At 46.9% G+C, this 23,923-nt stretch overlaps 4 protein-coding genes and 1 long non-coding RNA gene across 5 annotated transcripts; 2 read left to right on the top strand and 3 right to left on the bottom strand.

Annotated features, from left to right (window-relative positions):
• Positions 1-1,993: 1,993 nt before the first annotated feature.
• Positions 1,994-4,429, bottom strand: LOC120645297. Its single transcript, XM_039922098.1, has 2 exons — positions 3,520-4,429; positions 1,994-2,935 (listed from the first exon to the last, which is right to left on the bottom strand). Exons 1-2 carry the CDS (start codon positions 4,098-4,100, stop codon positions 2,389-2,391), a joined length of 1,128 nt encoding a protein of 375 aa, XP_039778032.1. The 5' UTR covers positions 4,101-4,429; the 3' UTR covers positions 1,994-2,388.
• A 40-nt stretch (positions 4,430-4,469) lies between these two features.
• On the bottom strand, positions 4,470-7,560 carry LOC120645295 (protein ALP1-like). Its single transcript, XM_039922096.1, has 2 exons — positions 7,128-7,560; positions 4,470-5,858 (listed from the first exon to the last, which is right to left on the bottom strand). The coding sequence occupies exons 1-2, from the start codon at positions 7,273-7,275 to the stop codon at positions 4,819-4,821; spliced, it is 1,188 nt and encodes a 395-aa protein (XP_039778030.1). The 5' UTR covers positions 7,276-7,560; the 3' UTR covers positions 4,470-4,818.
• Positions 7,561-12,072: 4,512 nt separating this feature from the next.
• On the top strand, positions 12,073-12,831 carry LOC120645296 (zinc finger protein ZAT8-like). Its single transcript, XM_039922097.1, has one exon. It carries the CDS (start codon positions 12,214-12,216, stop codon positions 12,688-12,690), a length of 477 nt encoding a protein of 158 aa, XP_039778031.1. The 5' UTR covers positions 12,073-12,213; the 3' UTR covers positions 12,691-12,831.
• A 4,560-nt stretch (positions 12,832-17,391) lies between these two features.
• LOC120645294 lies at positions 17,392-19,160 on the bottom strand. Its single transcript, XR_005664223.1, has 2 exons — positions 18,797-19,160; positions 17,392-17,564 (listed from the first exon to the last, which is right to left on the bottom strand). It is a non-coding gene; the product is annotated as an uncharacterized LOC120645294 (long non-coding RNA).
• A 1,000-nt stretch (positions 19,161-20,160) lies between these two features.
• On the top strand, positions 20,161-20,649 carry LOC120645998 (zinc finger protein ZAT18-like). The gene has a single exon (XM_039922697.1). The coding sequence runs from the start codon at positions 20,161-20,163 to the stop codon at positions 20,647-20,649; it is 489 nt and encodes a 162-aa protein (XP_039778631.1).
• The last annotated feature ends 3,274 nt before the right edge of the window (positions 20,650-23,923 follow it).

Genomic DNA, 23,923 nt, shown 5'->3' with positions numbered 1-23,923 from the left:
TAGCTAATAAACTCCACAAAGGGTGCGCGGCGCCAGGTTTCTAGTGCAATAGTAATCCTACTAGGCCCCTACTTCTTGTTCCAGAAGCTGAGGCGCTTCAGCCTGTGGTATTCAGAGCACCTGTTGGTGCTGCCAAGTGAGGACGCTTCATTTCGTATGGATAGTGTGAGGGCTTCCATGCTCTTGGGCTCTGAAAAAAGGAAGGACGCCAGGACAGCGGCAACATCGTGCCCACCCTGCTGCCAAGCGCCCACGAGCTTTCCTTTCATGTCAGCGTGTGGGAATTCAAGGACGTCAATGACGATGACTGTGGCAGCCTGGTCTTAGAGTACTTTGCCTCGCTTCAGGATGTCAGAGTGGATATCGACTGCCGTGGTGCCTCTGCTGCGGAGGTCGAGCAAGTGGAGGCGGCGCTACGGCACGCAGCTCACGTCCATCCCAACCGTCCCACACTTGACCAAGAGAATAGGAGGTACTAGGGTGAAATGCATTTCTTCTTCTTCTTTCTTCTTTCTTTATTTTTCGACATCGATGGTGTACTCATCCCCTTAGCTACAGAGTATCTATCTGACTTGAGCATATATCGTATTTTACTAACACAATTCAAACATGCAACCAGGCCTAGAATTTTCTTTCATAGTAGACTTCTACTAAGAAAGCTTGCATACATTAATATGAATATCGAATTACGTGTCAAATTCTGAAAACCACGACCAATATTCTAAGTCTATAGCAATATAGCATTCTCAACTCTAAATGCTTAGTGAGAGTTCATATGTCTTGACCAAAATTTTCATCTACTAGTTAGTTGCTCTACTACCTTACTAGGCCCCGCTGTTAAATTGTATGTGTCAAAAGTTATTTGGTTGCTCAATATATTGATATCGATGCGCAACAAAAGATTCTATTATTTATTATCGCTTATCATGTAAGTGAAAAATAGCTTATCGACTCAAAATGGACATCTAATACGGAATTCCCTAGAATCTCCTCTCCTCTTTTTTTAATACTAGATAGACTAGTAGAATAAAAAAACATTCAGGCCTTTGCCTCATAAAACATTCTGTCTGGCCAACACACCAAATGTAGTATCTATTCACTAATTAATCACATATATAGTAATATATATTTCCCTAATTTCCCAGGTGCAGCCAGCAGGCACATCAGAGGGAGCTTGAACAACAACAGTACTTGAAGGAAATCCATTTCAGTCATTGGAGACTAGGAGTTGGGACTTTGAGCAACACCCAATTCCTCAACTTGGATCACGAGTGACACGACTCAGCTTCAACATCGGCAACGTCGTGATGATGCCGTGTCAGCCAAAGCGATCAAATCTTTATAAGCTTTGGCTTCGAACATCAATGTCTCCATTTCATTTTATATTTGTTGGACCAAATGTCTGTCAGCAATTCCACATGATAGGAACGTTTCGGAACTTTGATAGTAACCAAACTCCAAACAAGTTTTGCTCTCAGACTGTGTGTTCCATCATTTCCAATATATTGTTCCAACATTTTTAACATATGAAACAGTTTGCAAATAAAGTTTTGGAGAAATGTTCCGTTAGTATCTTCACTGAAAACTTGGACGTACATACTTTTTTTTCTTCGAACATGATCCAGTATATAAACCAAAGTCAGAGCTGCGCATATATTTTTTTCAGTCGTAAGTGACGTGCCTACAGACAGTAAGCGTATGCAGTCATTCCCCATCAGTCTCAACATCTACTTGTCAAATATCTCACAAGTGTACATAGAGCTAAGTGTGTGTATAGGTATGTGCGATGATTAAAAAGAATCCCCAACTAGATATCAATTTCCCTTGCCCCTGATGAAAACGAAAACAGAGCAACACTCTGTTTCCTCCTTGATATCTCTGTGTTCTGCAAAACCAGCACGGCTGCTCGAACGGTATCCTCCATGTGCTAGGTAGCTATCTGGATCAGGTGCTTGTTTAAATTTTGGGGCAAAACGTAGATTAAACTTGCATTTCAAAAAAGAAGGAAATAAGAACAAATTAGTACACTACTAGTCTACACGCAACCCCTAAAAAATCCGTGTTACACAGAAGCATTAGCTCCATGGACAGCAGGTATATTTGGTCAACCAATTTCACATCACAAAATCTAAAAAAAAGCAAAAAAATCCCTCAGCAAATTTTGAATTCGCCCTCCAAAAATGTATGAAACCACACCACACTCTATCCTGCTCTGCTTTCAGTCTATCTATCTACCAGTGCAAACGAAAACAGAGCGAGCAGGCAGCACTCTGTTCCGCTCGCTGCTCTGCCATCGCTCTCGCTTCCGGCGATTGGCACGCCGCACGGCCGCCATGACCCGACTTACTCCGGTTGTCCCCTAAGTGCAGAGCTCGCCGGAGCTGCTTGCTACGTGCGTACAAGTATCTCCTCGAGGGAGACAGATAGCTCGAGGCGATGGTGGTGGTGCAGCGACGCCGGGCTCGGCGTGGGCGTGGTCTCGGCGCGGCACATCGGGCAGCTGGTGCTCCCCCGCAGCCATGTCCCGATGCACTCGGCGTGGAAGTAGTGCATGCACTCCGGCAGCACCCGGACGGGCTCGCCGTCGTCGAAGTCGGCCAGGCACACCGCGCACGTCGGCTCCTTCCACGCCTCCTCCTTCCGGTACCGGCACACCACAGCCGGCGACGACGCCGCCGCTGACGCCTGCACCACCAGGTGCGTCCGCGACGTCGCCGCGCTCACCTCCACGCTCACGCCCGCCTCCTCCTCGTCGCCGTCCTCCTCCCCCTCGGCGCCGCCGCGCCGGTGGTGGTGCTGCCGGCGCCGCCTCCGCTCGGCGCCGCCGCCGCGGCAGCAGCAGGCTACGAGCACGCAGTGGTACAGCAGCAGCAGCACCGCCACGCACAGCAAGGTCACCAGCGCGATGAACGCCGGCGACTTGAACGCCGCCGGGCTCGTCAGCGACGACCACGACGTCATGGCCTGCGCCTCTGGGGCGGAGGAGCATGACGGGGCCCGTGCCGTGCCGGGCCTTATGAGTGGCAGCGGCAGCGGACAAGGCCGGAGCCAACGATGGTTACGAGGACACCGCTCTCCCTCTCTCATCAGCCAGCACTTGTCGTTGATGCCATTGATGGCAACGTCCATGGTTTTTCTGTCCCCTTGTGCTTGGATACGAACAGCTCGGTCTCCTTGTGCTCCTTCGACGAATCAAATTAACGTAGTCTCATGTTCCATTACATCACTAATGTAAATGCCAGATTAGCTAAGATAATGTCACGGTTAATCCCAGCACTAATCTCTCTCTCTCTCTCTCTCTCTCCCTCTCTCTCTCTCTAGAGTGCTTCTTATTCCTCTGAGGACCATCAACACTGACAACGCTACGCTAGTGAAGCATGGGTGGCGACGCTGTCGGGCGCCGGGCAGAAGACGACCTTGATCTCGCCGGGGGCGACGCAGTCCTGCGGCGTGGCCTCGACATCGGTGGCGTTGGTCCTCGTGTCGGGGCACCGGGCCTTGAACGCCGCCGCCTGCGACGCGCCGGCGCCGCACCCCCCGCCGGGCGCCCTGGCGCCGACGGGGCACCCGGCGGCGAGGTCCGCGGCGCAGCCCAGCGTGGGGCACCGCCGGCCCTCGGCGAACCCGTGCGGCGTCACCACCACCGGCACGTTGAACCCGTCCACCAGGCTCACGCTGTACGCCGCCAGCCCGCCCGGCCCGCCCACGCTCACCTGCGCCACCGTCACCGGCGGCGCGTCGCCCGTCGCGCACCGCCCGACCACCTCGTCGCCGTCCTCGTCGGCGGCGCACCCCGTGCGCGCCACCACGCGGCCCGACCACGCGCCCGCCGGGAACGCTAGCGTCGCCAGGCCCTCGCCGTTGCCGTCCAGCCGCCCCACGGGCTCGCCGTCGGCGTCGGTGGGGAGGGACGGGACGCCCGAGTTCGCGATCACCAGCGGCCACACCGGGTACGGGCACAGGTTGTGGAGGGTCAGGTTGGCCGGCGCGGAGGCTCCCGGCGACGGCTGCCCGGAGGAGGCGGCGGCGGCCACGGCGAGCGCCGAGATCATCAGAAGAGCTTGTAGCAGGCAGCTCTTCTTGGACGACGACATGGCCATGGCGGATCGGCTGCTGCCTGCTGGAGATGGAAGTGGCCGTGGGGTTTATAAAGGGAGGTGAATCGGAGATGGAGGTGGTGGTTAAGTCGCCGTAAACGCATGCATTTCATCGGCACGCATGGCGCCGCCATCTTCCTTCCATCACTCGTCACTCCAAACGAGTCTCTTGCGCTGCTATCAGCATCACACCGACATATGGGCCCACCGCGTCAGAGACAAAAGTCTTTCTACTGGGCTTGTATACTCTTCCTACAATCCGGCAAAATTAAATTACTTCAGGTGGGTTTCTGCGAGTGGAGCAAATGTGAACCTCTAGAGATTTCTAGAAACTACTAGATAGCAAATGGGGAGCAAATGCTTGCACAAGGCTCAACTTGAGAGACATCAATTTTTACCAGTATAGTAACATTTTCACTTCCAAGAAGTTTAGCAAAAAAAAAAAGTAAACTATGCAATTTTTAGGATCACCATGCCGAAGGCACTAACATGATAAACCAACCGAAGGAGCCAGATTGATTTGACATGTTTGCAACAGCTCTCAAGAGGATTACAGTGAGTTCCATTAGTCACGACAGATGCCCTCAGTCTGCCCCCCTTACAACTCTGCAAAACTGAACATCAAAAAGAATTCAGAGCTGCTGGCAGCAGACAAAAACAAGCACAACAGCGCTTTCCTCTTTCATTTTTCACATGCCCCGCAAAGTTTTCCTCCTCTTGGTCACCTGCCGATCAGGTGCTCGGATAGTTTGTCCCGCGCCTTGAGACCGTTCTCGTTGGTTAACTGGCACACCTGCTGCCTGTAATTCGCGTTGTGGTCGCTCGATGACGCTGCCCTTTGCTCGTCAATGGCTGTGTCCTGGAGGTCTATGATTATGTTATGCAGCAAGCAGCAGACATGGATTATCCGGGGCAGCTTATGCTTGTCCGGGCGCCACATCTCCCCCTGCAGGAACTTCCATGTGTCCTTGAACTTTGCCAGGGTCCTCGGACCGACTGTTCTTGCAGCAAAGTGCCTCCTGTTGAACTCGGCGTTCGACTCTGTGAGATCCTTTTCTTGGTATGGCGTGAGGAGCCAGGGAAGAAGGGGGTACCCTGCGTCACTGATCAAGTATTCGCCAATTTCTGATCCATCCGATACCTTCAGCTTGCCGCCATTCAGCCGCTCACCTTTCTCACACAGCTTGAAAAGGCCAGAGCTGTGCAAAATGCTTGACTCTTTCATGCTGCCAGGCCACCCAGTCACAATGTCCGTGAACCTCGTGTCTGCATCAACAACAGCTTGCAAGACCATGCTGTAGTTCTTCTCCTGATCGAGCCAGACCTTACAATTCGGTTCAGCTGAAGAAAGGCACATTGTGATGTGTGTTGTGTCGACAACGCCACAGCAGTTTGGCAGACCATGGATCTTCTCAAACTTGGCTTTGATCTTCTCCATTTCGCCAGAGTCTGGCCAGCGCAGGTGGTGGCTTGCTCGCTCCTCCATGGCCTCAATGAACCTCCAAGTTATCAGTGAGACGGTCGAGTGGTTCACACCAATAGAAGATCCTACAGTCACCAGTGACCCACCAGAGTTCAACCTTCGCAGAGCGATGGCCACTCGATCTTCTAAAGAAAGCACTGTCCCATCAAGAAAGGTATAGCTGCTGGACCTCACCATCATTTCATCTTTCACCAAGCTGCAGACATAGTCGAAAGCTCTTCTTGGCATTTTAAAGACAGACTCAAATCTTTGTGCATCCTCGATAGAAGATAACGTTCCTAAGAAGAAAACAAAAGTCCGGTTAAAATTTCCATAACTGGTAAGGCAGGAGCTCACTTGCAATGAGTTAAAAGCAACCACAGTAATCGCAGAAGAACTACATTAAAGCATTCTATCTAGCTTCACGACAGCAACGTATTTGTCAGGTAGTAAAGCCTACGGTATTTTTCCAATATGCTAGAGTGCATCAAAATCATAAAGTCGTAAAAATCAAGAACATAGGCATAACAAACACATACAAGTAGTAATTACTAAGTAGGTTCCATGTCAAGTACTCCAGTGTAAATATAAAAGTTCATACGTAACCGCGTCAGTCACCTGTGTGACTTCTATAAATAATACAAAAAAGATTTCTTTCAAATACTTGTCTGAAGTTATACTCAGCAAAATTGGGGCATGAAAGTTTAACTTATGAATAATAATAGTCCAGAAACAGGTTTTGGGGTTGATTGTGTTTAGTTAGGAGCTATCTCCTTTCTCAAAGTTACTCAGAAACACAATTTCGTTCATGACATGCCTCTACTTTACCAAATTAGGATTTGAGAAGTCCTGACTATTCTAAGAAATTTATGCAACAAAAAGAAAAAAAAAGTCCAATGTGCTGTGCAAACCCAGGATGGTTGATGTAGGTGCTGCTATGCTAAACAGCTGCATGAATGACATGGTGGACTGAACAATAAGCTAATACATCGTGCTTAGAGCAAGAATAGCTGTGATGTAGCTATCAGTCCTACGGAGCGATCGAGAGCATTGCTAATTTGCTATAGTGAAATTACGACTGAAAGAGGCGTTAATTTCAGACTACCCTGCAGTTTAATTTTAGCCAATCAGCTAGACTAGGCACACACATGAACCAAAAAAACTGAACTTAATTTGTTACCCTGCCAGCATATAGTAATCAGAATTCAGAGCTCAGTACTTGGCAACCTAGATTCTATCCTTCCCAATTTGAAACTCGAATCACACCTAAAACTGGAGTGTTGGCTGTTCATGTACCACGACGAAACAGCAGTGAAACACTTCTGAATCAGGCGAGTGGCATTGCTCCAACTCCAGCATTGCCACCACGCTAATCACGGATACTTCCTCCGACGATCGACGGAACCGCAAGATTAGCTGCGTAATTCATCCCTGGCGCAGCTTAGATCTACCAATCGCCGCCTGATGCTCGGGAGCTACCACCCAATCCGCAAAGAAATCTTTAATCGAGGCGTACGGCCCGCCGGCAGCAGCAGCGCCGGACGGGGAGGGGGGGGGGGACGACGCACCTGACATCCGCACGCAGAAGCCGCCCCACCAGTCGGCGGGCGGGCCGCCGGAGCCCGCGGCGGCGGCGGCTGCCATTGCCGCGGCGGCGGCCTTCTTCTCCGCTGCCGCCGCCTTCCGGCGGCGCTTGCCCCCTCGCACCGGCGGCATGGCGCCGCGGCGACGGAATCGGGAGGAGCGGCACCGGAGCGAGCGCGGGACCAATCAAGAAGCCGGGGCCGGCATGGAAGGCCTCGCCGCGGCCGCGGCGGCGAGGGGCGCGGGTGAGGAGGAAGCTGCGGGCGCGCGGAGGATGCCGGGCATGGGGAGTGGTGCTCCGGTGAGAGACGCGGGGCGCGGGCGCGGGACGCGTGGAGTTTGTGTGGGGGGAAGAAGCAGCGGCGAGAGAGAGAGGGGAGGAGGGCGGAGGAGCACGGCGAGGAAGAGAGGGCCAGCCTTGGCTCTTCTTGTACAAACAACCATGGATTCCATGCAGCTGTATTTCTATTTGTACATGTATACGTATATGTGATGTATCGTGTACGTATGTACAGTAGATACTAGATAGTGGAATGACAGTACGCGTGATACATACATACATATAGTTGTGTAATTCTACTACTGAGTATAATCTTTACATGTGTATAGATGTCTGTATATGTGGAAATATTTATTTACATCGAATACCAAAAAGGCGCAGATTTTACACATCGGGAATGTTGGATGTTTCAGACGTTGATATATAAGCTGGATTGAAAAAAATATGTAAACGAATAATACAACCGATATCTAAATAGGGGTGGTAAAGGGCCCAACATTTTGAACTAGAAAATCTAAGAATCGGGCCCTAAAAGGGCCGGGTTCTAAACATATGTATTTTTGAACTAAAAATTTTAAGGATTTTATTGGGCTGTGAAGAGGTCATTAGGGCCATGGCCCATTACCACCCCTATATCTAAGACAGACGTAGCATGCTCAACTTAATCTTTAAAGTATTTTTGTACCTTTTTTGGTCGTGTCTTGAAAGTAGTTTTTAGGTATACTTTAATTTCCTCCATGTAGTAAAGTGGAAACAAAAGGGGTTGTTGCAGATGTAACCACCCACAGCACACAAGGGAGAAGTAAGGTGGACTCGGTCAACGCCACCCTTGCAGTCTCTTTCACCAGAAATGTTTCTGATTGGAGGTGTCGCCATTAGCCTATCATTGTTGGATTAGTACTGTTTATCCAAATCATCTCGGCAGACCGTACTGCTCCTACTTGCACTGCTAAAATTAGAAATCTCAAGGTCGCTTTGTTCTTCAAAGCTGCTGCTGCTGCTGCCTGCTTCTTCGATAGATTTGAGGATTCTTGGTAGTAGTACTCCAAGTTTTGGATGTGTGAACAGTCAGTAGCATGAAGAAAAATGGTTTCAGTGTCCATTTAAGCACATGGTATTGTTGTGACCATCTTGTCATAAATGAATGAGATGATGGAGAAGCCAATCAAGCCACCAGGAGATTCAGAGGGAGGTGTGTAATTAAGGTCTGGCTGGTCCAATGCATTCCTCTGTTTCGGTGCGATCCATCCTGTCAGGATCCTGCTGCTTTCCTGGGCCATGATAGGCCACCGAGCAAGCAAAGCAGATTCGCCGTGGGCTATTTCTTTCTGTTTCATGGGCTCATTGTCCATTTTCGGCTGAGTTAGTTGCTTGGGGTTTTCTGCTGCTGATTTCGTGGACATTGTTCTGTTTGGCCCATCTTCTAGTTGTTGGTTCGGCCTAAATTTGTTTTATCATATTTGGCATTTGCTTCGTGACCACTTTGGGCCTTCTTGCTTTTTGCCCTTTTGCATAAATCGGCAGTTGGAAATCTAAGTTCAATAAACTATGCCTCCAATTACTAAATCATAATTAGTATATCACTTATTTATTAACTATAATACGGATTTTTTTCATTTAGAAAAGTAAGTCGTAATTGTGTATATGCGTGCTGCCATGTCGTGTGAATGCACACCATCTACTTCCTTTGATCTATAGGGCGTGTTGGGGTTTGAAAACGTCAAATTTCATAACTTTGACTAATAACAAGTATATAAACTATATGCATGCTCAGTAGAGAGTACGAAGAATACGGAGAGTACCATACAACTATAAGGGCCTGTTTGGATCGGAGGGGCTAAAGTTGAGTGCTAAACTACTTTAGCACTTAGCACCTATAAGTGCGTATACCTTTGCTAAAGTTTTTGGCTAAATTTTAGCTCATCCTATTAGCACTAATGGTTGGATACACTATTAGTAATGCTAAAGTTTAGCACTTCCACCTAGTAGTACTTGGATCCAATTGAAAACTAACTAAAACTAACGTCCTGCCCCATGCAGACCCAGCAGCCCCCGTGAGTCAGCCGGTCAACGGGTGGGGCGGGGCCGGGGGGACGCCCCCATCCCCGCCACGTTCCCCGTTACGTATTCCCCGCCCCGTCCCCGTAAGTCTTAACGGGGCAAATCTCTCCCCCATCCCCCATCCCCAGCGGATCCCCGATCCCCGTTGGAGCCCCGTGGGGACTGCTAAACAAGGTGAAAAATACCTCATTATGGTCATCTCAGTCAAGATATAAATAATACAAGTCAATAACAATAACCACTAGAGCATTGAGCCATTAACCATCGATTGTTAGAGTTTCTTCTATTCGACTTGGATCATGTTAGGCTACATATTATATGAGCCAGAATATATTTTTTTCCTTTTTCGGGAACCACGGATCCCCATGGGGCAAAAATGCCCCCCACCCCCGCCCCGCCAGCCCCGCGGGGCAAAACACCCCGTCCCCGTCATTCCTGGGGCAGATCCCCGTGGTTCCCCGGCCCCATGGGGAAAATTGACAGCTTAGACCCGTGTGGGGGTGGTGGTCCATTATTCCTCTTGGCCTTTTGGGCCACATCCTCCCTCCTAGATCACTCCCATTCTTTTCCAAATCACACCCCGGCACCTCTTCAAGCTAGGCAGATAATCTGCAAATTAATAAATCACCGTCTTCTCTCTCTCTCATCCGTGTCTGCATGTGAAAATTTTCATTGGGCCAAAAATTTCATCACGCCTTATCTGTTTTGCTGAAAGAAAGAGAACTGACTCATCGATCAGTATATGAATATAACATGTGCTCCGCGAAAGTACAGTTACTTAATTAGTTCACTATACGTACACCTAATACGCGCTTGACGTGTATGAGAAAAAGGGATAATAATATACGTTGTGAGAATTATATTGGACTTGTGACTTTGGAGATGTCTATATGCAAGGTCATTTTATTTTATCTGGCATGATGTGGACCCTTAACTAACTTGTAGTAACAAATCAGCCAAGTGCTAATTCTTTGGTGCTCATCATTGTAACCCTTATTAATTAACAGACTTGGGGAAGCAGATCAACGTTTACTACTCATTTCTGCAACATACTAGCTAGCTAGCTAGTTCAGTGGAGATGCATGGGATCTGGTGGGAACTGACTATATATTCAGACATGGCATGACGCGTATGTGCAGCGCGCGTTTAATAATGAATTGTATTTCTTCCCTCGGGGAAACATGATAAGCTCGGCGCTAATACCATTGGCGCGTCCAGTAACTACCTCCTACTTGCTGCTGACTTGCTGTGCTATGTTACTTATTAATTGGATCTATTAATTCTTGCATTGGGTCAATGCATATCCACAGTTAGTTTCCACACATGCGGTACGTGCACGATATGGCAGACTCATCATACATCAGTACTGTTGGTCTCATCAGCAGGCAGGCAACAAGCTAGGAAGCATGCTCTATGGCAACATCCAACACGCTATGTTTGGTGTTCCTGTGTTTCAATTCCAGTAACAATCCATAGAAATCTCACGTAAACTGTGTGAAAATTTACTTTAGAGAAGAATATATGAACCACCGTGTTTAATAATCCACATCATGAAAACGGAAGGTTCTTCGATCAGACTCACAATCAACTTACTGATCGACTATTGGTATTAAGGTCGTTGGCTAATCAACACAACCATTTTAATTTGCGTGTGGAAAGACTACGCGACTGGCCTGGCCATTCCATAAAGAAAAGTTGAAGAAGAATAAGCTAGCACTTACCAATAACATCCGCTTTTATTTTGGAGAGCTAGCTAGCATGAGGAATTGATGCAAATTTAAGCATGCTTTTAATTTGCTGTGTTTGTATGTGATTAATCTCTAAAGTCAGGCATGGTCATAACAAATCAGCATGTGTAACGCATTGCCAATCAAAAACAGGTGAAACGCGGCTTTCTCTTTTTTTTTTTAAAGAAGAAGAAGAAGGATTTCAAGTTGTTATCACACCAGATACGATACAAGTTTTATTAAAAAAAGTATTTGCATTTCTTGTCCAGAACGGGCGATTGAATTCTCATTTTCAGAGACTCGCACACACAGTACTGCTTACTTCACGCTGCTGGCCGGTCTTAGTTATTAGATCAAAAGAGTCTCAAACTAATTAAGATTGATCGCCGATTGAGCACTCCCTAGAAGAAATGAAAATCCTCACATACCGCTCTGTTGTGCTGGCAACCAGCAACAGTGCTTTTCTCTTACACCAAATCAACACCACCCACCAGCCAGACAGTAGTACTTTTCTCTCACCGCAAATCAACATCAGCCACCAACCGCACCCAACCGAACAATAAATAATGGATGTCCTTGGGATGTCCTCGAAACTTCACAGGTGACGCCACGAAGCTCGCGTCCACACATCGCGTAATAAGCAGCAAACCGCTGCAGCAGCAACTTAAAGAGCACAGAAGCTTCGCTTAGCTTGTTGTCGATCACACAACACGTGCGTGGCAGGCCCCCATTGGCCAGGACAACGTGTGCTACTAAAGCTCAATTTGCTTGACGCCTTGACTGTGGGTCAATGCAGGCATCACATTCTCTCATCGATCCGATCCTTGCTTTAAACCCTCCATCGACGACGATCGCCTATATAAATCCCTGGCTCTCCCTTACCATGAAAACATTCGTTCGGTAGCAGCAGCTTAAAGCTTACTTCGTGCTCATCTTCGTGCGTGCACACACACACAAACACACACGTGCTCATTCTATTATTACCTGCGGTCGTGTGTGGGCATGGCAACCACCGCAAGATCGTCGACGGCGGCGGACTTGCTGCTCTACCTGTCGCTGTCGACGGCGAGCAAGGTGATCGGCAAGGGCGCCGGCGGCGGCAGGCGCCGCCGGGACCGTGGCGCAGACGGTGCGTTCCGGTGCCGCACCTGCGGCCGGAGCTTCGCCACGTTCCAGGCGCTCGGCGGCCACCGGACCAGCCACAACCGCCCGCGGGTGCGCGCCGACGGCCTCGACCTCCTGCTCGGCGCGCGCCCCGGCAAAGGCGGCGGCGCCGCGAGGGACGCCCACCGGTGCAACGCGTGCGGCATGGTGTTCCCCACCGGGCAGGCGCTCGGCGGACACATGAGGCGCCACAGGGCGGCGGTGCTCGACGTCGCCGCTGCCGTGCCGGAGACGACGACGACGGCGTCGTCGTACAGCGATAATAGCGATGATGAGGAGGGCCACTTGCCCATTCAGTTAATCCAATTCATATGATGAATTAAAAGATCGATGATCAAACTAAGTTTGGTTTGCATTGGCGGTGTGGTTGCATCAGGATTATATTCAGGAAAATTACACAACTAGCTTGATCAGCGCACGCGTGTGTGTGTATATATATATGCATGTGTCACAAGGGTTATTTTATTGATCATATACTGGTTTCTGTAACAAGAAGTAAATAGCTAGTCTATATTATATTGCTTTTTTTTCATACCGGGATGAAGCCGAATATACATTATGGTTAACTAGCTAATATGTCCGCCATTGCTGCGGGAAGTCATATAAAATTATAAATATATATTGATTAGCATAGTCCTTGTTGGTCGAGGACTTTAGTTTTTTATTATTTTATTCGCCAAACGTTAATTCTAAACAGTCTCGAACCCTTAACTCAGCAAACGGTCATGGATTCCGATTAGAACTCCAATTGACGGACTAAGGAAATAATTCTTGCTTTAGAAATAGGTAAAGAATTGCTATATAGCTGCAACAATTTTTGTAAGCTTTAATATGATTTTTTATTATCATGGGTTGGTCTCACTACGGGACACAACACATTTGCCGTGTGCCAAGGGCACACGGCAAAGGCCGGTTCACCCACGGCAAAAACTTTGTTGTGTGTAGCACACGGCACACAACAGCCAGCAAAAGGGCTCTTTGCCGTGAGCCATGTCACGGGCACACGGCAAAACCATTGCCGTGTGCTCTTCTTGACACACGGTAAAATGTGTGAGGGCCACGTGGAATGCTCTCTTTGCCGTGTGCTACTTAGGGCACACGACGAAATATTGGCACCTTAGCCGTGCGCCATGCCCCTGACACACGGCAAAGATACTATATAATAACTCACTCCGCAAAATTTTCTTTTTTTTCTTCTAATTATCATATTGACATCATCAGCTCTTCTACACTTATCCCAACTATATATAAACAACTGCTTCTCCACAGCCTCAACAAGAAGTAAAATAAAAAAATAACTGAAAACGAATGGAAAGGCACAAACCCCTTCGTTCCTATATATATATAACGCTACCTCATGTTGCCACATAGCTAGTCCCTTCTACTAGCTAATTGTTTGGTAATGTCTACTCTAAATGAATCAATGCATGCATGAGCCCTACCCAACATGTACATATCAGCCGGCCCTCTCCGGCGAGGTGGCGGAGCAGTGCGCTATATATATGGAACACAATTGTGATGTATTCAAGGGAATGAAATAATAAATGGTAAAATAAACTAATAAATTTACCTTACTGCTGTTCTCAAATTATTTTTTTTATATTTTTTCTACTCGTAGAAAGTAATTATTTTTTTGCGGCCATGTTCCGACAACACAATTAAAACTTATTGTGTGAGTATGATGAATATGTACGATTATTATTAAAACATTCTAATTTGACTCTGCTTTTGAACGCAGCAGCTAGCACAAGCACACACCATGCACGTCCATAGATGATAGAGCTAGTCACGGCGACCTCCAGCGTGTGCACGAGCTAGACCTGCTACTACAAACTGTACGCGTACATTACGCGTGTCTAAGGAGATTGAAAAAGTCATCAGTTTGCTAGCTACTCCGATCCACAAGTCGTTGCGGTGGGCACACATTGCTGTTATCAGTATTGTGGCTCACAATGCAAAAGAAAGTAAGAGCCGATCGATCAAGCCACCAGTGAAGAATTTATTTATTTATTTGTCTGGTTGTTGCGAATAATAAAGGAAGAAAACAGAACAGGTGATGAGTTTCCTGGAAACTCCAAATTAAGGTGTCAGTGAACGGTGACAGCAGCATGCATGTGTACCTGAGCTCTCGATCCATATGCGATGCAAGTTTCTGAGAAACTTCCTAGCTAGGCTTGATCTTTCTCGCTTCGTGCATAAGCCAAGGGTCGCTCATGGATATGCTTTGCCAACGTCATCTCGTACCTGGATTTGTTCCCTGATATGCCTGATGATAGGTAGCTTGACCTCCGTGCGAGACGAGCTAGCTAGGTCTTAAGCTATGGGATGCACTCTCGCATTAGCGGATGCGATCACATTTATTCCCTTATCTTAATCTTTTGTTTGGGTCTTGATACATTCTTTTCATACTATGTAAACTAGTATGTCTTTTACATGCATGTCTTGGAATATCTGAAGGAAATGTGTATAACGAATAAAATAAGCCAAAATATCGCTATCGTCACATCACAACTCACAGGTCCTTTTTTTTTTTTCTCTTAAGCATGACGGAATGATGAGGACATCACTCCTATGGATATGCAAGAAGTTTCTCCACTGGACATTCAAACCATTCAAGGTCCAATCACAAGAGCTCGCGCGCGACAATTAAATTTAGAGGTGAGCTCGCTCCTAAGCGTTTCTATTAATAATTGTGAGAATGGTTTGCTACCTAATTTTTACAATGTGATTAGGAACCAAGGAGAGGGCCAGGGAACATATGGAGAGGAGCATGGAGGCGTGGAGGAACAGCAAGGGCCGCCAAGCCACATGGAGGCCGAATACAATTTAACTTCGAGCCCACCTCGGAGTCCAGGAGCAGCCTGACGTAAATTGGATGCCCAGACCACATCCGAAGTCCGATTTCGACGATCCACATATGGATGGAAAGCTAATTTCATGGAGCTTCTATTGGCGTTGGTTTCAGCCCAAACTCATTCTGAGTCGTTACGAATTGTCCGAGGAAGTTGGCTTCCAGAATCTGTTCTGGTGCTGAGACATCGTAATTTGGGCTTTGGGCCATGTATCTTCGTTGAGCCCATTAGGGGCGCGTCCAGGGGGGAGCCACGCCCCTAACCCATATATTTCAGTAGCCACCACCCTCATTAGGGTTCGGGTTTTGCTTAGATTCATTCTGTCAAGAACAGTTGTCGCCGTTCATCGGTTTGTGAAACTCCAACTTGTGAGATTAATCATTCATCTGCAGAGTCACTTCATTTGAGCTGCGTTTCTTTCGAGTTCTTGCTTGTGTTCTTCGTTGCGCTTACAGGGATTAGCCTTCTTGGCGAGGTCAACCGGGTTGTGATACGGTTGATAACCAGAGGAGTTGTAGTGCTAAGATTGCTGGATTCGGGTCTTAGGATCTGAAGCCCGATCGGTGTGTCTCGCTCCGCCTACAACGAGAGTTATCTAGAACCTGACGGAAGATCGGGAACCCACGTCCCCATTACGGAAAAAAATATCTGCATTTGTTAGCATGAACGCGTTGATCGATATGATCTAGGTGGGTAGCTAGCTAGCATTGCTTGCACGCATCTGCTTTCTCAATCATTCATCCATCCAGGTGATCGATCGGGGCAGCTAGCTAGCACTTGGTTTCTAGTACTACTGTGACAGAACCGCCAAGTTAAACGGCTTAATTAAGCGTAATGGCCATCATTTGAACGCATCAGGCGCATTAGCTTAATTAAGTGTAACCTGACAGCCTGTTTCCAACCCACAGGCCGATCGAAACACACCAGAAGTCTCGCGCGACGGCGAGCACAGACGGTACCAGCATAATATAATTTCACAAAAATAGATAATAACATATATATTTACACAATCACTTTAAATTTAGAATTTACATAAATTAAATGACAGCAGCGGATGAGAATATGACCTGAGAGGAAGAAATTTGATTGAGAACCAATAAAACGAAATGATAACTATGAACACGTGAGGACGTCACATCGAGCCCACCGATGTTAATCCTGGTTAGCTTTTATACCTGAAACAGGGTAAACAACAAACCCTGAGTATACTAATACTCAGCAAGACTTACCCGACCAGTGGGTATAACTTAGCCCACATATCTAGACATGCAAGGCATTTGGCTGGTGGTTATTTTGCAGAAAAAGCTTCTAAAAGTGGATCCTTAATTTCAATATTTTAGCTCCAAGTTTCCATATGCTTAAACCATCAACTAGCATTTGCACCTTCTAAGCAACCATAGCAAACATTGAAATATTAAAACAAGATAATTAATTCCTAACCATCATTTAAATTCCATATAGCATCACTACGATGTGGTGCTGTGATCAAGGTGCTCATATCCGAGATGCGACGTACGGCGGATCGATCCGATTTAACCTTGCAAGGTGGACCTAACCAACACGGCACGTATTTGCCCCGTCGGACTATACATGCCAACCATTCCCCTCCCCGCCTCGAACTACAGAACCGCCCCACCTACATATAGTCAGCCGGGCTCAATGAGAGACCACCAAAAGTAAACATAGGCATCCCAATTCTCCGCGACTACCCGACTCGCCCTAAGGGGTGGTGATGAAGTTCTGTACTTTCGAAACAAGGCAGTACTCGGCTTACCGGTTTCGACTACCTCCTACTCCCGGCATGCGGTTAGTACAATTCAAACTCGATCACAGGGCCAGGCAACGAACGGTCCTTAACCGACACAGGCGGGGCTAACCTTTCCCCGCCCGGTCTCCATTTTCTTTTCCTTATCCAACCTATTCCAATATTCCATATACTCAAAATAACGAGATAACCTATATCTCGCGAGTGACCCGAAATCACTCGTCTTCTACCGAGTTCTATTAAGCATAGCATTTCTATCGTCCGCTACATACTAGTATAACTCGAGGAGACCTAGAGATCATGCAATTAGGGTTTCAAATAATTCCTGAACCTAATGCACAAGTAATAGAAACATAATATAGGTGTCATAGTTTGAAATAAACGGATGTGCACCGGGGCTTGCCTGGGATGAACACTGAGTCAGTGTTAGTTAGATGATACTCGCTTGGCGAGCACCTGCCTTCGGTCATGCACATCGGAATCCATCCATCCATCTTCTAGATGGGTCCACCATTCACCGTCTTGTGGCTCGGCTTCAATGTCACATCCCTCACGAGGTTCATCTATCGTACCTAAATGAAATGCAGCAATGCATATGTATGAATGCACAGTTCTGAGTTGCTCAACAATATAGATGCTATTATTTTTCCTTCACGATAAAGTTGTAATCTAACAAGTAGCAACAATCATATCACATGGGCAATCGTTTATAGAGTAGTTAACTACATTTCTAACTACCCATGGCATCCTGATCAATGGCACAAAAGAAGTTCACTAACTGCACAAACAAACAGTAGTTGATTCCTATAACATGCAGGTCATGACTTGCTAATAATTAAATAACTCAGTACATAAATAACAAAAATTTCAGAAAAAAATTATTCTAAACAGAAGGTACAAAGAGAAATCTACTCTGTAAAAATCACGTCATTTCATGCATCCATTTGATCCGAACAATTCATTTATTCAGACAACTCTTAGAACAAGATTGAATTATACAGGTCAGACCAGAGCAAAACAGACGCTGAAAATTTAACAAGAGGTCGACACAGGGATGAATTAGCTATTGTGAATTTTTCATGATTTTATATACACAGAATTAATTTTGAGAAAATAAACAAAACAGACATCAATCTAACAAGATTCATTTTTAACTTCTATTCTAGTCATGAACTGGTGCTCAAACTTCATGGACAAGCTAAGCTATTCAAAAAGAACAGTCAGAAATATTTTTATAATTTATCATCAACCTAAACTATTTATCATAATTAAAGTTTACTAAGCAAGGATTAAATCAAAGAATTAGCTACACATGAGAACTGACCACGAAATTTTTATAGCAACACTAGAGTCACATGAACATCTCACCATCAAAATTTCACAGCAAGACATGGCTTCAAACATTAGTTAAGGAAAAGATAAAACAACTAGTCGTTATGTACCTAGTGACACAAAACAATTTGTACAGCAAAAACTTTCAACAAACACCCATCATATTTTGATTCTACTGCATAGAGCTTTTCATAAGGATTCCAGAACAACTGGATTTGCTATTTTACGAATTTTCTACGAATTTCTATTGAATTTCAAAGTTTACAGCTAGAAATTACAAAAGGGTCCTTAAAGCACTATTCATCTGAGTCACAGTCTATTCAAACAGCCCCCTGGATTTTCTTGAATTTCAACCCGAGGTCCCTGGTCGCGAAACAGAGCAGGGGCGGCGATTTCGGGCCCGATTCCGGCGGCAGGGCTCAACGTCGGCATGGGGAAAGTTGGGGAAAAGCTAGAGGGACTCGAGAGCTACCTCTGGATGGTCTTAGAGCGCGAGGAGGTGGTCCGTGGCGGCGGTTCCACGGCGGCCGGCGGCCGGCGGCGGTACTGTGCCGCTGTGGCGGCGTTCCGGCGAGGCGTGGAGGTGATGGCCGGGCCTGGGATCTGCGTTGGGACGAGAGCAAACGGATTTGGGGGTTGGTGGGGGGTCGGCGCTGGCTCGAGCGGCGGCTCGGCGTGGAGGGGCGGCCATGGCCATGGCGGGCGTGGCGACTGGCGAGCGCTCGCAGGCAGGCGGCGTAGGCAAGCTCGGCCGGTGCGTGCGCGAGAGCGAAGAAGAGCAGAGCAGCACGGCGCGTTGTGGCAGCGAGAGGAGAAGTGGAGCATGGAAGAAGCTTCGTGCGACCGGCGTTGTGGCGTGCGCGAACGGCGCCGTGGCAAATTTGGCCACGGTGAGCACGCACGGGGAGGAGAGAGCTACACGTGTGGCTTGATAATTTTGACCAAATTTGAATCTTCAAATCGTGTTTAGCACTCCTAATTGAGGGATGTTACAACTAGGGTTGAAAACGGTAATCTGAACTGTTCGAACAAATTTAATATTTTAAAATAGATATGTATAAAATTGGATGGTGATCATTTCTTATATTATCAAGCACATTATTACAAATAAGAATAAAATTCTGCATAAATTATTTTATGCATTATTTGCTCCCTACAACAAAAAAAAGTGAAAAACATACCGAATTTGTTTCCGAATCCATACCGAATTTTATATCTATCATTTGAGAAAATATAGGATGAATTTGAGGTTTACCTTTTTTGAATCTTTACAAGCTCAATGCTCAAAACAAGAATACAAATTTGTATACAAGATTCTATATCCTATTTATTCGCAATCAAAGAAAAACGACCAAAAAACTGATTACCGAATAATTACCGTTTCCGATCGTTTTCAACCCTAGTTACAACTACGGTCGAGTATAGTATCTAGCTAGGACTTTCTCAGTAAGTTGCTTGCAGTCGTCGTCGACTCAAATAAAGCTGAAGAAAGGAACAAATGAAATAAGGAGCAGCAACCAACTAACGGTAGCTACCTAGTATTAGCTGCACGACGATGATTTGATGAGCCACGCAGATGCTCCAGATAGAACAGAATCCGACACGGACACGGCAAGAACAACGCACCGCGTGTCCGTGTGAAACGAATCGGCACTATTCTCTTTTGTGCCACGTACGCACATCATCATCATCATGTATATCGTCTCATGTAAGCTAGTAGCTAGTAGCAGAAGCTACTATATATATGCAAGTATGCATCGCCTCACCTGCTGCATCAGCATCACGCATCCAAGTCCGGATAATTTCCAATTTAATTATATTTCCAGCAATTAAAACATGGAGCGTTGCTGTCACCATCTCCTCCTCCATGTTCACGGCGGAGAAAGAGAAGAAGAAGAGCACGGCCACCGATCGCCGGCGTGCCTAGACAACGAAGCAGCAGCGGCAGCCGCAGGCACGGCGTCTCCGCCGCGCAGCAATAAGCGTCGTCGCCGGCGCGGGCGGGAGCTGTTCGAGTGCCGGACGTGCGGGCGGCGGTTCGCGACGTTCCAGGCGCTCGGCGGCCACCGGACGAGCCACCTCCGGCGGCGGCCGGCGGCGGCGGCGACGGAGCGCCACCGACGGCCCGAGCCCGCGGCGGCCCACGCGTGCGGCGCGTGTGGGCTGGGCTTCTCGACGGGCCAGGCCCTCGGAGGCCACATGAGGAGGCACCGCCGGCCCAGCAACAACTGCACGGGTTATGATGACGTGGACCTTACGCAGATGATCGTGGACGAGAGGCCGCGTTCGTCGTCCTCGTTGCAGCTGCTCGACCTCTTCGTCTAGATCATCCATCCTCTCTACAAGTCTTCTTCTTGTGTTTAGGAATTCCGATGTTTTATGTGAGAAATAAATGTGTGCCGCAGCTAGCTAGCTGTAAATATCTTTCGTTTCATGCACCTATATATCTAATTAGTTATTAGGTGTGTATTGTTGTGTGATGAGCAAATAAACCATTATTTGGAAACTAAACAATGTTTCCAAATACTATTGGCGCATGTACTATACTGTAAAGTTTGAACTAATTAGCAAAAATACACGAGCTATGCATCACCAATCATGGACGAAGAATTATTATATAATTCCAAACTAATACTATAATTCCAACTGCAAACTAAACCTAATAATAATTAAGCTAATCCAATCCAGGCAATCCAATAAAAACTATCTAGCTAGCTATACCGATCGCTCGCCTCTTCGTCCATTACATTATTATTATTATTATTATTGTTATTATTTCCTTCCACGCATGCGAACAATGGATCCATCATCAAAAGTGCTCTAGGTTTGAGATGCCGAGGAAGGCCATGATGGGCCCCTGCAGCAGCTGCATGACGGCCCTCCACCCAGCCTGCGTCGGGTGCACGATGTCCCAGAACAAGTACTCCTCCGGGTGGTCGCACAACGAGTAGCCGCCGTCGAGGCCGCAATACCCGCCGCCGCCGTGGGCGTCGTCACTTTAGTCCAAGACTGAGCGCTTCTGGAGATCAAGTGAAGAAAGAAGTGAAGCACCGGTTGAATCGACGGTGTCAAGTAAAGCATCGGTGCAATCAACGTACTATGTTCCAGAGACGTTGTCAAGCGTGTAGCATCGGATGAACCGATGCCCCCATCGGAGCAAGCGTCGGTGCAATGACGTCAGCAAGGTGCAACGGCTATCTGCGGATCAAGAGTCATCGGAAGAACCGACGCCTAAGCATCGGTTCAACCGATGGTTCCTGAAGTTGCTGCGGCCGTGTCAGAGAAGCCAACGGCTAGTTCAGAGCACAGAGTGACCGGAAGAACTGATGCCTCTGCACCGGAAGTTCCGATGGCTGCGCAGAAATCTGCCAACGGCTACAAACGGCTTGTTCGACTTGGAGGCCTATATATATGAGTTCCCTCGGCCATTTGAAGTTTGCTGGAGTTGCTGGAAATCTCACACACACCCAAGAACACCTTCAAGCCATTCAAGAGCATAAAGATCAAATCCTTAGTCCTTAGCACAAGCTTTGTGAGTGTTAGTGCAAGGTTAGCTCTTGAGTGAGTGATCAAACAAGATTAAGATCCTTGTGCTGTGGTTCTAGAGTGAACCATCCTTATATCTTGGTGCGCCGGCCTCCTTGGAGCCTTGGTGGCTCGCCGTCAAGTCTACGACCCTTCGGCTTGGTGTGGAGCGGCGTCGACGACATTGTGCAGGGGACGAAGACCCCTCCTTCGTGGGCAATCTCCCTTATTGAAGATCGGGATCAAGGTGACCGTGATTGTGTTCACGGAAGAGACTTGATTGCCGGGAAGCGATACTCTTCGTGAGTGCTTCAACAACGTGGACGTATGGGCGCTTTTGTGGCAATCCGAACCACGGGATAAATCCTCGTGTCGAGAGTTCGCTTCCTCTCATCCCTCTCTTTAAGTTTCCGCATTTCATATTGCAACTTGTGTGCCTTTACTTTCTTAGTTTAGTATCTTGCTAGGATTGGCTATAGGTTGCAAAACTCTTTTGGGATGAGGGTTTCACACTAAGGTGAACCGTAGTTGCACATCTAGATAGCTTGATTTAGTTTAAGTTTTGTGCAAACTAGTTGGAGCCATAAGTTAAGGTTTTAAGAGAGCCTAATTCTGCCCTCCCCCTCTTAGGCTAGAGCACCCGTTCGCTTTCAATTGGCATCAGAGCCGGGACTCACTTCTCTCACAAAGAAAGCCATTTCCATTGGCAAATTTGTGTTTACTGGCTCATTAGATCGGTAGGCTTCACCGCCTAGTGAGTTAGCTCTTAGGGGGAAAGGATGGATCCTTTTAGACCAGCTCCACGGTTCGACGGCACGGGCTTTCAACGGTGGAAGGTTTTGATGCAAGCCCATCTCCAAGCGACAGTGCTAAACGTTTGGAGAGTAGTGAGTGAAGGGGTAAAAAATAATGGTCAACAAGAGAAGCAATATGATGTCACTGCTAAATGCATAATCTTGTCTTCTCTTAGTGACAATGTATTCAATCGTGTTTATTCTTGTGCAAATGCTAAAAGGCTATGGAAGACTATCATTGGAAACCATGAGGGCACGGAGGATGTTGCCAATAAAAGATATCATGTTCTCATTGATAAGCTTAATAGCTTTAATCAACTTGATGATGAGAATGCCGAATCAATGTACTCACGCTTGAACACTCTTGTGAATAAGATTAATTCCTTAGGTGTGAAGCAAATTGAAGACTTGGAACTCATTCGCAAGATCCTTCACTCACTCCGAAGGCTGGACTATGATTTGGTGACCACAATTCTATATGAGAAAGAGCTCGACACGATGACACCAAATCAAGTCCTCAACAAGGCGATTGCCCATGAGCTACGCAATGATATCAAGGCAAAAGCACCATCTTCTTCACCAACACATAGCGCACTTGCATGCAAACAACTCAAGAAGTTGAAGAAGATGGCAATCAAAGGTAACTCAAGTGATGAGGAAGAAGAGGATTCAAGAAACTCCTCAAGTGATGATAAAGAGCCAATGCACCCCAACATCTACAAGCAAGCAAAGAAGATGAACAAATACTTGAAGGAAATCAATTTAGTGGGGTATATGGTCTTCCTCAAAGATGAGCCTCACCATCAACTCATGAAGGTTGAGAAGAAGTTCAAGAAGAACAAGCAAAAGAAGGAGAAGAAGCCCAAGCATGAATCTTATGCCGTATTTGGTAAATGGGTAAGCGGTGGTGAAGAATCAAGTGCAAGTTCAAGTGATGAATCAAACAAGAAATTCACCACCCGTATGGGATCATCATACAACACTTGCTTTATGGCTAAAGGTATGGGTAGCGATGTAAGTGATGATGACTCTGACTCTCCTTCAATTGATGAACTTCTTGACCTTGTTCCTGAGCACCAAAAAGTCATTAAGAAGCAATCAAAAGAAATTAAAAATCTTAATGCTCTCAATGATCTAAATGCTTCTCTTGCTACAAATTTTGAAGATTTGATGTGCAAATTCAAATTACTTAGCAAGAAGCATGAAGAGCTCAAATTAAAATTTGAGAGCATTAATGATACTAATGACTCTTTGGAATTGAAGCAAATTATCCCTTGTGC

This window comes from Panicum virgatum, chromosome 8K, assembly GCF_016808335.1.
Source record: "Panicum virgatum strain AP13 chromosome 8K, P.virgatum_v5, whole genome shotgun sequence".
Classification (NCBI taxonomy): domain Eukaryota; kingdom Viridiplantae; phylum Streptophyta; class Magnoliopsida; order Poales; family Poaceae; genus Panicum; species Panicum virgatum.
This window is presented reverse-complemented; position numbering and strand designations above follow the sequence as displayed.